The following is a 15,360-nucleotide window of genomic DNA, read 5'->3' on the forward strand; positions in this document are numbered from 1 at the left end:
CCTCGAATGGCGAATATCTCATACACAGCTGCTCATTTATTAAGCTGCAATAGCCGAAAAAGTGTTTATATCTGTATAAGAAAACATGAAAATATGTATAACAATGTGTGACGGAAAAAAATACATTTATATTTTCTTACATTTCATTCAGCCAAATTTTAAATGATATTTTAACCAATATTAAAAGATGATCACAAAACTGTAACCGCATAGGTGTAGACAAAACGGGCAACAGTGGTATCGACTGAAAAAGTATATGAATGATATGTACAAAATCATAATATTATAGGCATCCACGATTTAATGACAGCCTATTTATTGTTTATATGAATTATAAGCACGGTTGACGGAATGAATTAAAAAATAATATAATACTTACGTATGTACACGTATATAATTATATATTATTATTTATTTTTGTATGCACATACATGTGTAAAATTGTGTAACCGAAACGAAACAAATAAGTTAATGTGAGGCTCTGTGGATGATTTATTATTCTTATTCAGCGAGTTAAACACATTCAATGTTGAAACACGCAGATGTAAGATTATTTTTATCACATGAAAAACAAAACGAAAATTCTTCTGGATGTTAAAAAGGAGTTATAAAACGGATGGTACCTTTTGGCATAAACAAATTTCCATACGTACGTTTAAATAATACACTTATTATAAGAAAACATAATTGAATAACCTTTTTCTCTAGTCCTTTTTCAAGATTGGCAACATATTTCTGATAACATGTCTGGCTGTATCCTGGTATTCTACCGTAAGCCCATGAGTCATCATATGTTGATATTGGGCATCATCTGCGGTCTTGCGAACCTTTTAAAAAAGTAAATATGAAATGAATTATTCTACTGTAGTCTTAAATTTTAATATAATGAGCATTACTTCTATTCCGAGCCATGGCCTTCAAGAAAGTAGAGGCATTAACCGGATAATAACCGTCATTGGTTTTGGACTTGAAGAAATCTAAATAGATTCTTCGTATCTTTCTTTGAACCGCCAGGTAATGTTAACTTTTCTAAATGAATCTTGTATAAAATGGCAGGAATTTAGTCTCATTATTGAGTGAAAGCAAGGCGCTACTAAAGATACCTGGCTAAAAGAATACACAGGTTTCCAATTAAAGACAATAAATATCGCGTACGGATTACACACAACTTATTGCCTGTTCTCGGTTTTTAAAGTTTTCAAATTACTCTGTTGCTTCTAGCGCAATACTTCTTGACACTTTATTAATTTGATACCCTACATAAAATAATCGTAAGAATTAAATAAATATTTTTATGAAATAATAGTGTCTCTGTAAATTGTTGAAAATATGGACCAATAAACTCTTTAACTTTATCATAATAGTCATGTTAAACTTCGCGATTGCAAAATAACCCGTAACATTTCAGGCTTTGAAAGAGACAACACGAGCTGTCTGAACTTTTTCCGATAAGTCTGCTAGAGGGCGTGGACGGTAGCATGCATTTCCACTACCGTCCATGAACGGGCTCAATCAAACCGAGCCTGCAACATTTTCGTTTTTGCCGTGTTGAGCGACCTGTGACTTTTGACTATTGACTTTTGAATGATGCCACTGTGATAACAAATCCTTCAATTCTGCGATCTGTTTGGCTTATCATTTTGCATTACAAATAGGCTTCATTAAATGTATAGAATACAAACCTTCCAAGCTGAAACCGGATCCTCTTTTAATGCCAGATTACAGATAAGCATGTTCGAGGAAACGAGCAGCTTCTTTTTGTGCATACAGTAATTCAAACAAAAGGTTGGACTTCAATACGTGTAACTCGTTGGATGGCTATTCCCCTTCAGGCTGAAATGTGAATAAAATCGCATAGATTGAGAATTGTTAATCGTTCAAGCGTTATTTTTTTACATTTTCTCAAACGGTTTTAAGTTTATCCAATGAAGTTATTTTAAGAATTTCCTCATTGGGATTCAGACAAGGCTTGCTGTTTAGTATATGAAGCAGTCCGTCTTCTATAGCAATGACTGCTTTGTAGTATAAGTTTGATTTTGTTTGCTGAGCTAGATGTTGGAAACTTAAATTTACCGCCTGTTAAATTGTTATTCATATCAGTTTTGTTGGGAACCATTGGTATGTTCTTTTGATTAACGGTAAAGATATTTCAGTGTTCATACCTGTTATCTGACTGACAACATCGACTCGAAAAGTTTTAAATATGCGTACTAAACTATTGACATATGTCATATCTGTTAGACGCGGTCATGTATTTTTTAAAACAAAATATTTAAATGCATTTTTGTCTTTAAAAACAAAACGGCGTCGTGTTGATTTCATGGATCTTATCACCAATATTCGATAACACTAGGCATAAGAGATCATGGTTATTTAGTGGATGCATCATATGTAAGAGGGTAGCCTGAATAAATCCGAATTTTGTCATGAAGTATCGGTCTCATTTAATTATGTAACCATGTAATAAACAGAAACTTTGTGATCTTCCCAAATTAGCATAAAATAAAAGAATTTGTTGTTAATCTAAATACATTTTCTCTGATAAGGGAGACAAATCTAATATTTTCACTCAGGCTCCGCCTTCGGGAAATATTGAATTGCCTCCGTTATCGGTGAAGATGTATTTCGATATTATACTATCCTCTATGTGCTGAACATTACTTTGAAATAAGCTGAAGCTATATAATTTTTAAAATGAGTTCTAAGTATTGGAAATGATCAAATCTAGATACATGCCAATAATTAAATGAATTCTGGTTACGTAAGTTCACATATAAAATCACAGTTCGGTTTTTCAGGAATTTTATTTATTTGTTTCTCTGTTCAACGTCTTTAGATATATAATATATTGGTGAAATACTAATCACAAAGTATTTTATTCTAGTTTCCAAGCATTTTAGTGTCGCTTTTAGATGCAATGTACAAATTAAGCTTGGACAGTGATTCGGATAACACAATTTCGCGAACCCCTATACGTTGAATGGACTCCACCATCCAAAAAATACTAGAAAGTATAACAAAACTGAGCTACCATAAAAATTTGCAGGGAAAAAATTAATGAAACATACAAACAAAGTTAGAAGCAATCAGTGTACGAGTAGAAGAGAGTATATTTATAATTGTTTACGTATTTCAACATATTAACCGATAAACAGTTGAAAATACAAATTTATTTGTTTCGAAATTCCACTACCTGCAACTATTTCTTCCATCTTAACGCCTCAGGAAATCGCTTATGCGTCTGATCTCGCGCAGGACCTAACTCAAAGTAGACGAACACGAGAAAAAATTGATCTCAGTGCTACTGATTTAAACAATCAATATTTAAAGGTAAGTAACCAGACTGATCAGCAGTAATATTAAATAAAACATTGAAAATGTATGTTGATACGAATAATATATTCAAAAAGGACACAAAATAGCTATTCTTCACAAAAAATCATTCGGTATCTGTAAATTCATATAATCGTACAATTACTATGAAAAGCTTTGTTTTAATATGTGGCTGCCGCAATGTTTTTGCTACGGACAAAAATATGTCTGTTTCTTTTTAAATCCTATTTTAGACAATTAATTTCTCAAATATTTACAAAGGGTTTGCATACTTATTAATAATCTTAACAGAAATTATTATTCAATCCATTATTCACGATTACCTCCCTTTTGGCGTTAATCGATGCCTTCATGTGAAACATTAAAAGTAGTGCTTTACTAACAAAGAAGTTATGCATAACATTTAAACGGACATCTGCTTATTATGCCCCCCTTCGAAGAAGGATGGGTATATTGTTTTGCAGATGTCGGCCGGTCGGTCTGTCGGTCGGTCGGAATGTAGACCAATCCGTTTCCGTATGATAACTCAAGAACGCTTGGGCCTAGGATCATGAAAGTTAATAGGGAGGTTGGTCATCATCAGCAGATGACCCCTATTGATTTTGAGGTCTGTATGTCAAAATTCAAGGTCACAGTGACCCTGAATAGTAAAATGGTTTCCGGATGATAATTCAAGAACACTTGGGCCTAGGATCATGAAAGTTGATAGGGAGGTTGGTCATTACCAGCAGATGACTCCTATTGATTTTGAGGTCTGTATGTCAAAGGTCAAGGTCACAGTGTCCCTGAATAGTAAAACGGTTTCCGGATGATAACTCAAGAACACTTGAGCCTAGGATCATGAAAGTTAAAAGGGAGGTTGATCATTACCAGCAGATGATCCCTATTGATTTTGAGGTCAGTATGTTAAAGGTCAAGGTCACAGTGACCCTGAACAGTAAAATGGTTTCCAGGCAAAAACTCAAGACCGTTTGGACTTAGTGTCAGGAAAATTGACAGTTAAGTTGGCCATGACCAGCAGATGACCCCTATTGATTTTGAGGTCATTAGGTCAAAGGTCAAGGTCACATTGGCCAGGAACAGTTAAACGGTTTCTGATCTTCTTGTCCAAAACCATAGGGCCTAGGGCTTTGATATTTGGCATGTAGCAAAATCTAGTGGTCCTCTACCAAGATTGTTCAGATTATTTCCCTGGGGTCAAATATGGCCCCACCCCGGGGGTCACATGGTTTATATAGACTTATGTAGGAAAAAACTTTGAAAAACGTCTTTTCCAAAACCACAGGGCCTAGGGCTTTGATATTTTGTGTATGACATCATCTAGTTGTCCTCTACTAAGATTCTTCAAACTATTACCCTAGGGTCACATGGTTTACATAGACGTATATAGGGAAAAACTTTGAAAATCTTCTTGTCCAAACCACAAAGACTATGGCTTTGATATTTTGTAATGTAGCACCATTTAGTGATTCTCTACCAAGTTTGTTCAAATTATCCCTCTAGGGTCAAATATGGCCCCACCCCAGGGGCTATATGGTTCATATAGACTTATATTATTATATGATCTGGTATTTCGTCACAAATGTTAGAGCCTTGCTCAGCGGGGATCAATTTTATTTACACTATATTGTCTGACTTGTTGACATTAGGGTAAGTGCGAGGTTGGCATGCCCTAAACGCGTTTAAGTTTCATTTTTACAGGTTACTTACCGTTCCAAGGCGGTGCCCCTATTTCCAACTTGATTTCCGTCCGTCTCGTACTTTGTGTTATGTATACTGTCTTGTTTGTTGTTTGCGTTTCTTTCCTCTTTCTCCTCATTACCCTTATTACCCCCATCGCCCCATCCCATCCCTTTCCCTTGCATTTACGCTTCCTTGCATTTGCTGTCTGTCTCCTTTTACCATGAGTTAGTTATCGTGCCCACTTTAAATTTTGTCCACCGGCCGTCCTTAGGCAGTGCCCGGCTGTTTTTTTCCCTGCTTATGTGTGTGTGTTTTTTTTTATCTGCTTGTGTATATGTGTATGTGTACCTGTGCGTGTTTGTCATGTGCGGTGCCCCAGAGTGCTGTTTTTTCTTACTTGTCTGTTTATATGTGTATGTAAGTTGTGTGTGTGTGCGTGCGTGCGTGCGCGTTTGCGTGCGCGCGCGCGTGTGTGTATGTGTGAGTGCGTGCGTGCGTGCGTGCGTGCATATGTGCGTTTGTATGTGTGTCTTGGGCAGTGCTGTTTTATCTTACTTGTCTGTTTGTTTATCTGTATGTTGGTTTTACGTGGGCGTCTGCATTGCTGTGGTTTACGTTGTAGGGATGCGTTTAAGGAATGTGGCTTTCCCTTTCGAATATTCCTTGCTTCACTTTCCCCCAACACCCGACACCTTTTTTCTACCCCTTCCCCGCTTTTTCCTGTATTTTGCATATAATTAAAATGTACTTGTTGGGTTTTTGAAGCAACCCGTCTACAATATTTTTTCCGTTACAGCTTCTTTTGGTGGGGGGCCTACTTTGCGATGCATGACTCTATGGCTCTGTGCTTCCGGGAAATCTACCATTACCTTATATTTCCGATTAGAGTGCCGATATTTGGAGTGGGTAGGAAAGAGAACAGCAATAGGGTATATCCCTCTTTTGCCGACCGTACTGTTTCAAGACCGATCTTGATGCAGTTGAACTATTCATCAGCTTTTTGGAGCGGCATGCAGACTGCAGCCCAGAATTGTAGAAGTTTTACAGTTGATGTTGAGAGGTTATAGATATATTATGAGTTAATGATCGGGTACAGGGCTCGGGTCAGCCATCTTGGAGTTTCAAAAACGAATCATGTACTGCTTTGTTTAAACCACTGGAAATGATGAAGACCTGTGATCAGAAAATAAAATTAAATTTCTTGTGAATTAAGACTGCCTATTAAATACAACTTATAAGACTTTTTTATTTCGTCACTTGACAGATTCATAATCTGCATTATTGCAGCGTCTGGGTTTATTCACCCTATAGTTGGCGTAATCGACTAACATTTCCCTGAAACCGAGTTTATAAATGCATCAAGTATTATACGCATACAGTTAAGTAGTGATTTGTGTCTATCAAATATGATCAGATTGGTTTGTCCTTCAGCAATATTAACGCATTTAATGAAGTGGTTTTGAAAAGTGACCATCCAGTCTCACTCATTTCACCATCTGCACCTGTGCATGTGTTCTTCAGCATGTCATCACATGGTAGAATTTATGAGCCAGCTGCATTTCCAGGACAAATAAGTGTAACATTCTGCCTCTTTGTAATGTGACTGATTGAGTTGTAGATCCTTTTGGATACAAAACCTTTGGTGTAGAATGCTCCGTCAAAATACCAGATTCACCTGCATTACAAATTCTTTCTGGATGTTGTTCAAGCTCAAGACGCTTGCATATATCAGCTAAAATGTTTGTTAAGGGACTCCTGTGATGTTGTATTGGCTCTTACAATTGCTAGTTTCTCAGGTTTTAGCGAGATGAATATCAGGTTACCTTTCCTTGAATCCTTGAAACCAAGAATCCTTCAAAGTAGGGTCATCTGCAGATTTCTTCTCTTAGACTAGAATAATTGCATATACAAAAGCCATGTCCAAGAATGCTTGTCTTGGATACTCATAACCAATGTTAAACGTGCATTCATATGGTCTATCAAGCTTTCCTCCTCTTCCCTTGTAAAAAGGGGGTCAGGTCCATGACTGGGAAGGGTTTACGCAGGTTGCAAATATGAACAAAAACCCTAGCTGCTTTATATACAGACATGCCATCTTCCTTTACTGCTTTAAATGCAAGACCAGTTTGAGATGGATAATATTTTCCCCTTTTTCGGAAGATGACAATTGTTGGAAACTGAAAAGAAACAAAAGAAAAACATGTTTCTGGATCTTTTATGACTAGAAAATAGTAACCATGAAAATGTTTGCAAATGACAAATTTGAAGGGGTGATTTTTACCGTAGCACCGTTATTTTACGCAGCGTTGCAGAATTATGGTTGAGGTAATATCCAGTTGGAAATTATTGTTTACCGGAATGATAAAGATAGCCTACAATAATGAAAAGGTCATACCTTGAAAAGCTCCTGTTGTTACTTTTGATAGATTTTGAAAACTTCTTTTATACAAATGACAAGATGTTATAGATATTTTGATATGTTGGATTACGCCGGTGTATGGTATACTTTGGAAATAGGGTCACAGAGCATAGCTAAATTACATGTTTTATATTCCAGAAGACCTTGAACAATCAAGATTTAAGCACTTTCTATTACCTTTCTTGAAAAGACACAGTAAAACCGAGTCTGCCATTATTTTGCTTGGTTGCATTCTATGCCTCCAAGGGATCTTTTTTACAGATTTTTATTCACAATCACAACAGCAATCATTAAGTGCCGCATGGCGGCCATGAAAAGTCTACTCTTACTTGGATTCAGTATTGTTATATTTTCTGGTCCGTTGGGATCATGGAGTCCATTCAATATCTATGTAATAGAATTCCGCTTAAGTCGGTGCTAGAGGGAACGAGAGGGGTTGCACTTCAATACCTCACATGAACAGACTCAGTCAAACCGAGTCTGCTATTATTTTGATCGTTTGCTTTCTATGCTTGTAAAGGATATTTTTATAGATTTTATTTGTATGTAGTTGAGATATGTCAATAATCCTAGTATGTATACAATTATTAATTGATTCTAAATTGATGATACAATGTCTTCATACACACCATCGCTTTTTTAATATTAAGATAAAATTTCAAACTTTATACTTTTTAGATTTTGTACAGCACATATTATAACTGTATTTTATGATTTGGATCTATAACTTGTTTACCAAATACGCCATATAGAAAGTCATTTAGGGTGAATGTTTTTACAGCCAATAGACTTTTGAAAACCCTGAGTAATAATGTGGGGGAAATGACGACGTGCACGGAACAATGGCTGACACTTTCTCTTGCTTCAACAGGAAAATCAAGATATTTTGTATTGATAAACATTGCGTGAAATACTGTTACATACACTATCACATGCATCTTACCTTCCGATTTATCTGGAAACCCGTATTGTGCGCCATGTGTTGATAGTTTAATAGAACACCCTGGAAGTTTAAAAGCATTTGTTATTTTTTGAAGACGCTCTCCACGGACCGACTATATTTTTGAAAGAAAATGCATTTTTGGAACAAGAGGGCCAAGATGGCCCTAGGTCGCTCACCTGAGTAACACACCATAATAGTGTAAACATGTTTGACCTAGTGACCCAGTTTTTGACACCACATGACACAGTTTCAAACTATTCCGAGAATTCAAGGAGATAAACATTCTGACCAAGTTTTATAAAGATTGGAGCAAAAATGTGGACTCTAGAGTGTAAACAATATTTTTCTTCGATTTTGCCTAGTGACCTAGTATTTAAACCAACCTGACCTTTTTTTTTACACTTTTCTGAGAGTTCATGGAGACAAATATTCTGACCAATTTTCATTAAGGGTGGACCAAAAATGTGGCTTTTTGAGTGTAAACAAGCATTATATTTTATTTGGCCTAGTTTTTGACCTTACATGTCCCAAATTAAAAACTGTCCAAGATGTTATAGAGACAAACATCCTGATTAAGTTTTGTGAAGATTGAAGGCCACTTTAAAAAAGTGGCCTCTAGTGTGTAAACAAGCTTTTCCTTTTATTTGACCTAGTGACCTAGTTTTTGACCCCCGGTAACCCAGATTCGAAATCCTATAAGACTTTGTAATAACAAACATTCTGACTAAGATTTATGAAGAGTGAATAAAACATGTGGCTCCTAGTGTGTAAACAAGCGTTTTCTTTGATTTGACCTGGTTACCTTGTTTTTTACCCCACATGACCTAAATATAAATTCTTCCGAGATTTCATGAAGATAAACATTCTAACCAAGTCTCATGCACGTCAGATGAAAAATGCAGCCCCTAATGCATACACAAAGTTTTTCTTTGATTTGACAGAGTGACCCAGTTTTTGACCCCAGATGTCCTATATTCAAAAAATTATTTAATTTAACCCCTATTGCATACATAATGTTTTTCTTTGATTTGACCTGGTTACACCGCTTTTTACCCTACCCCAGATGACCCATATTCAAACTTGATTTAGATTTAATCAAAGGGGGTGGGGGTCCCAATTAGGTGTCTGTGCAAAATGTTTTTTGATTTTCTTTATACTTTATGACAATATACCTACACGTATAAAGTTTCATTCACAAGTGTTACTATTATCAGTTTTGACTTACTTTTATAGAAATTCACATTTAAAGTGGGTGGGGTAATTTGACATGTAACCAGGCAGGAACACAATCTCCGCCGCGTTTTTAAAAATGGTTCAAACTTTTTACCTGGAACTTTCGTGATAAAATAACTATGCAATGGACATTTACACAACATGTTGCGTTTTAAATTGTCTTGAATACTTTTTTCAACACAGAGCCACAAATTGGCCTAATCAAATTTACTGATTTTCAATGGACGAACTTCACCAAAAATCTAAAACATTTTTTATTAGTTGAGATATTCAGGTGTTATTTCCAGCAGATATTATAAGCTAAATAAACATTAAAATGACAATATATCAGTACACTCTGATCAATATTGGAAGAGTGGTACACTCTCAAACTATGGAAAAGTGTGTGGGGTAAATAAACATTCGAAGCTAAACATTCGAAGCAACACAACTATAGGAATAATAATTTTGCAGTTCAAGAAATGGCCTCAGATTATCTACTACTATCTTAATTATGCCCCTATGAGTGGTAGGGGCATATAGATTTGGTCTTTTCCGTGCATCCGTGCGTCTGAGCGTCCGTCCGTCGCACGAAGTTCTTGACGCACCTAGCGCAAAAAGTATTTGATATAAATTGATGAAACCTTGCATGAATCATAAGTGATATGAACTTGAGCAACTCTTATTTTTCGCCTGACTCCGACCCCTATTTCTAGAGTTATGGCCCCTGAAATAGTCAAAAATGCACATTTTCACCTTTTTGTGCGCCTAGCTCGGAAAGTATTCATATAAATTGATGAAACCATGCATGAGTCTTTATCATGATATGAACTTGTGCACCTCCTATTTGACGTCTGGTTCTGTCCCCTATTTCCAGAGTTATGGCCCCTGAAATGTTTCGAAATGCACATTTTCACCTAATGACGTGCCAAGCTCAGAAAATTTGATGTAAATCCATGAAGCACTGCATGAGTCTTGATTATGATGTGACCTTGCACACTTGGCATTCTTCTTGAGAACCTTAGCGCTTATTGCAGAGTTATGGCCCTTAAAATAGCCAAAATAGTGGATGTTTTGTTTGTGATGCTCATAGTTCAAGAAATATATGGCCTAGAATAATGAATCCTTTGTATAAAATGTTTGTTGAGGCTATATCCCCTTAAAACTGCAAACATGAATCATTGAATTATTGCCCCTTATTTGTGACAAATGTACCAGTGAAGGCACACCATGTGTCCTACAGATACAGATAGTTTTATTAAATACAGCCTTGGGTGATACACTTTCTGGAACTTATAGTGGCTTATTGAGTGCAACTGGTATATGTCCCTACCTGGAACTAACACTACCTAGATTGCTGTATGTTCCTGCTTTGGAACAAGTGTAGATAATGTGTTTGTTCCTTCCTTGAACTTACTTGATAGGTTCCTTCTTAAAGCTAACAGTGTCAAAGTACATTTAATGCAATAACATATATAAGTATTTGTTCCTTCGTATAACATAAGTACTTGAAGCTTGGTGCAGATTTATGTTTCTGTCTAGAAACTAACGATCAATGTGTTATGTACATTCAGGTAAATGACCACTGACAGCAGTGCCTGTACTGTATATTATATGCTGCTATTGACAAACCAGATAGAATATTAAAACTACCAGCACTAAGGCTACCTAATAGAGACTGTCAAAGCTACCAGTTAGAAGACCTATATTCATGTTTATTCTAAACTACATTGAAATTACAAAATTAATGCAGAAAAAATTAAATCTCAACTTCAACAATACCATTCCTAATAATATACTGTCTCAGGCAAAACTTTTTGTTAAATATCTTGAGCTTTCAGGGTTAATTTTGTTTGTGTACATTTCATGTTCAAGGTCTATGCTTTTTTCCATGACACACATGTATATAGTGGACAAATTTGTGTTTAAGTTTATCACCCATGGCTGTATTTAATACAATTAAGAGGGTAGTAGACAATCTGAGGTCATTTCTTAACAACTGCAGAATTTTTGTTCCAATAATAGTGTTGTTTCGAATGTTTATTTACCCCACACACTTTTTCCCTGTTTGAGAATGTACCACTCTTTCAGTATTAATAAGAGTGTACTGATATATTGTCATTTTAATGTTTATTTAGCTTATAATATCTGCTGAAAATAACACATGAATATCTCAACTAATAAAAAATGTTTTAGATTTTTGGTGAAGTTTGTCCATTGAAAATCAGTAAATTTGATTAGGCCACTTTGTGGCTCTGTGTTGAAAAAAGGTATTCAAGACAATTTAAAACGCAACATGTTGTGTAAATGTCCATTGCATAGTTATTTTATTATGAAAGTTCCAGGTTAAAAGTTTGAACGATTTTTTAAAAAAAACGACGGAAATTGTGTTCCTTGCTGGTTACATGTCAAATTACCCCACCCACTTTAAATGTGAATTTCGATAAAAGTAGGTCAAAACTGATAACAGTAACACTTGTGAATGAGACTAAATACATGTAGGTATATTGTCATAAAATATAGAGAAAATCAAAAGACATTTTGCGCAGACACCTAACTGGGACCCCTCCTTTCATGAAGTTCCAGTGTAAAATGCAGCCCCTATTGCATACACAAGGTTTTCTTTTGAGTTTTGATCGGGTGACCTAGTTTTTGACTCCATATGACCCAGTTTCAAACTTGGCATAATGATCATCAAGATAAACATTCTGACCAAGTTTAATGAAGATAGGGTCATAAATGTGGCCTCTATGATGTTAACTAGTGATGTTCCGATTGCCGCCGACAATCGATTGTCGATCATTTAATGAGCCAAAGTCGCCGACATCGATTATGAACTTGCATAATCGATTATTTGACGCTAAAGCGAGTTTAAAGCCTATTCGGGAGTTACGCGTGTTTTTGGTGGTACAGAAAAGTCAGGAAAGTACCCAGAATCACATGTTGCAACTAAGTGTTTATCGAAGGTCGTATAGGACGACTTCCAACTTTATATTATGTCATATATACGAAATTCTCTCCTGTGCATTATTTTGGGCATGTGCGAACTGGGTTAATTCATTCTATGATATTTTGAATTCATTTTAGATCGTTAATTCATCTATGGATATCACAAGTTAATTTAATGATATCATAAGTTTTATATCATTACATTTTTCAATCTTATTTGTATTTTTTGAGTGACAACGTCCGTTCCTTTGTTTGTAATTATGAGAAACGAAAAGGACGTTATGAAGTGAACGTCTGCGAAGACATGCATTGTCACACACTCTGCGGATATAGCTCCCCTGCGAGCTATATTCAGAGCACGTTTTCGTATATAGCTCCTTGCTATAGAGGAGCTGTATACAAATGCAAACGTGTGCAAATCCGAATGTGGCTCCCTAAACATAGATTAAAATGCTATAACAGTAACTATAGTTTTAGAAACATACAATAATAACTGCCTTACACTGTAGAAACAAAGTGTGGTGTAAACTCGTTTTAATACATCAAGTACTTGCATACTTATACATTAATTACAAATTATATTTAGACATTAAACACATTGTCTTGGCCTTATATATGTCACTGTCAATTTGTAACTCGGCATAAAACACCAAAATAATTGTGGTTCTACCGATGATTATTCTTGAGCGTTGTTGAAGCCATTCAAACTGTACCCAGTGTTCGTGCTATTTTTTTGTGGTTTGTTATGATATATAAAAAGTGTCTTCAGTCAATATATACGATTTTGCTACTTTGTATACCACTTTACCACATAATTTAATAAATGAAAAACTAACTGCCCTAATTCAAAAGACTTTGGTCAGGGAAAATCCGGTTTTTGCTCAGTTGGTTGATACTATTTATCCCCGGGAGCTCCAGTTAAATAAAATTAACAATTTGGATACTACTCTTCATTTCTAGATTTACATCTCTATATTTACGACAATTTTATACATACCAAAAGTTATGTTAAGAAGGATGACTTTAATTTTAGTATTGTAAATTTCCACCATTTGGATGGGGATGTACCCAGGCAACATCTTATGAGAAATATATTTCTCAATTAATTCGTTTGGCAAGAGCGTGTAATCATGTTGAAGATTTCAATGAACGTAATCAATATATTATAAATAAGCTACCGTTATTATAAATTGCTTTGCTATATTTTACTATCGTCATTCAGATTTGGTTTTAAAATATAACAGTAATTTATAGACACATCTGCGAGAAGATATATCAAAGATAAAAGGTAAGCAGAGATTTTTGTGGGGTTGTGGTTTACAAACTTCCTAAGATTTTGGGTCATGGCAATTTTCCAATTGTATTTAGTAAATTTATTAAACGTTTCGTCAAAAGAGGTTATGACCCAACTGATTTAAGACACATCGCGTGTTTGGTGTTCAGCTTTTTACAGTTGGACGTTACGCTTTCCTATTTGATTGTGTCTGACGGAACAGGTGGAGTACTCTATGATAGGTAGTTCTTAAATCCGACAGGGACTATTTGATTTCTGTCTTCAGGCCTGTTTCATCGGGCCCTTACGGGTGTTTCCCTTGTTCCTCTGCCTTCTACAAAGGTATTGAGTACACGCGTTTGAGGTTCTTAAGTTGCCATTGCATATGTTAGGGTTTCACCTGGCGGGGATAACTTTTATTTATACTATCCTATAACTATGGAATATGGTGGGGGTAAGAGTGAGGTTACCTACCTACCTATTTCTGTTATCCCGTGGAGGGGCATAGGGCCTCCACAACAGTCCTCCATCTGTCCCTATTTTGGGCTGATCTCTTTGCCTCTCCCCATGTTATTTGACACGACCTGAACTCAGCATCTAGAGTTCGTTTCCATGTGGTTGTCGGCCGCCCCCTGTTCCTCTTTTCCAGTCCACTGCTTGTTTTGTGATGTTTTTAGATGGTCGTCGTAGGATGTACCCAATCCACCACCATTTTCGCTTCTTGATGGTGTCAGCTATTGCAGTCTGGCCAGTACACTCCCATAGTTCTATGTTTCAGACTTTTTCTGGCTATGTGATATAAATAATCTGACGTAGGCATTTGTTAAGGAAGACCTGTAGATCGTGTTCTGTTTTCTTTGTCTGTTTCCAGGTCTCTGATCCATAAAGAAGGACTGATTTTACATTAGTTTCAAATATTCTTAGTTTGGTTTTGAGGCTGATTTTTCTACTCCTCCAGATAGGTCTAAGAGTCACAAAAACATGTCGTGCCTTCCCTAATCTCGCCTTGATATCCTCATCAGCGCCCCCGCTCTTAGAGACAATACTACCCAAGTAGGTGAAGCTACTGACAACTTCGATGGATTTGCCATCAAGGATTATGTCAGAGTTATTCTGTGCATTGAGTCTGAGTGATTTGGTTTTTGCTGGTGTTGATTTCAAGGCCAGCTGATTTTGCTGTCTCGTGCAAGGCTACCGTTTTCTGTTGTATGTGCTGGAATTGGTGTGATAGTAAGCTCACATCATCTGCAAAGTCAATGTCTCCTAGCTTGGCAGAGAGTGTCCACTGAATACCTCTAGGTGGTGTCATTGAGGTTTTCATAATCCAGTCAATAAATACCGAGAAAATTAATGGCGACAGTAGACAACCTCGACGCACCCCTGTTTGCACACTGAAAGATGGTGAAAGTGCAGAGTTGTGGATGACCTGGCATTTGGTGATCTTGTAGAGCCCTTGTATGACCCTCACTATCTTGTCAGGAATACCATAGTGTCGAAGAACTTTCCAAAGTGTCTGTCTATCAGCCATATCAAATGCTTTCTTAAAAT

At 36.2% G+C, this 15,360-nt stretch overlaps 1 protein-coding gene across 1 annotated transcript; it reads right to left on the bottom strand.

The window, feature by feature from the left end:
• Positions 1-6,995: 6,995 nt before the first annotated feature.
• LOC128555937 (uncharacterized) lies at positions 6,996-15,340 on the bottom strand. The gene is made up of 2 exons (XM_053539775.1): positions 15,053-15,340; positions 6,996-7,193 (listed from the first exon to the last, which is right to left on the bottom strand). Exons 1-2 carry the CDS (start codon positions 15,338-15,340, stop codon positions 6,996-6,998), a joined length of 486 nt encoding a protein of 161 aa, XP_053395750.1.
• Positions 15,341-15,360: the final 20 nt, after the last annotated feature.

Source organism: Mercenaria mercenaria, chromosome 3, assembly GCF_021730395.1.
Source record: "Mercenaria mercenaria strain notata chromosome 3, MADL_Memer_1, whole genome shotgun sequence".
NCBI classification, from domain to species: domain Eukaryota; kingdom Metazoa; phylum Mollusca; class Bivalvia; order Venerida; family Veneridae; genus Mercenaria; species Mercenaria mercenaria.

Excerpts from the sequence above, each read along its gene's own strand:
- LOC128555937 (XM_053539775.1), bottom strand. The coding sequence starts at position 15,340 with ATGGCTGATAGACAGACACTTTGGAAAGTTCTTCGACACTATGGTATT. Across the intron at positions 7,194-15,052 it reads ACATTGACTTTGCAGATGAT|TTTCCAACAATTGTCATCTT; the intron begins GTGAGCTTACTA and ends GTTTCTTTTCAG.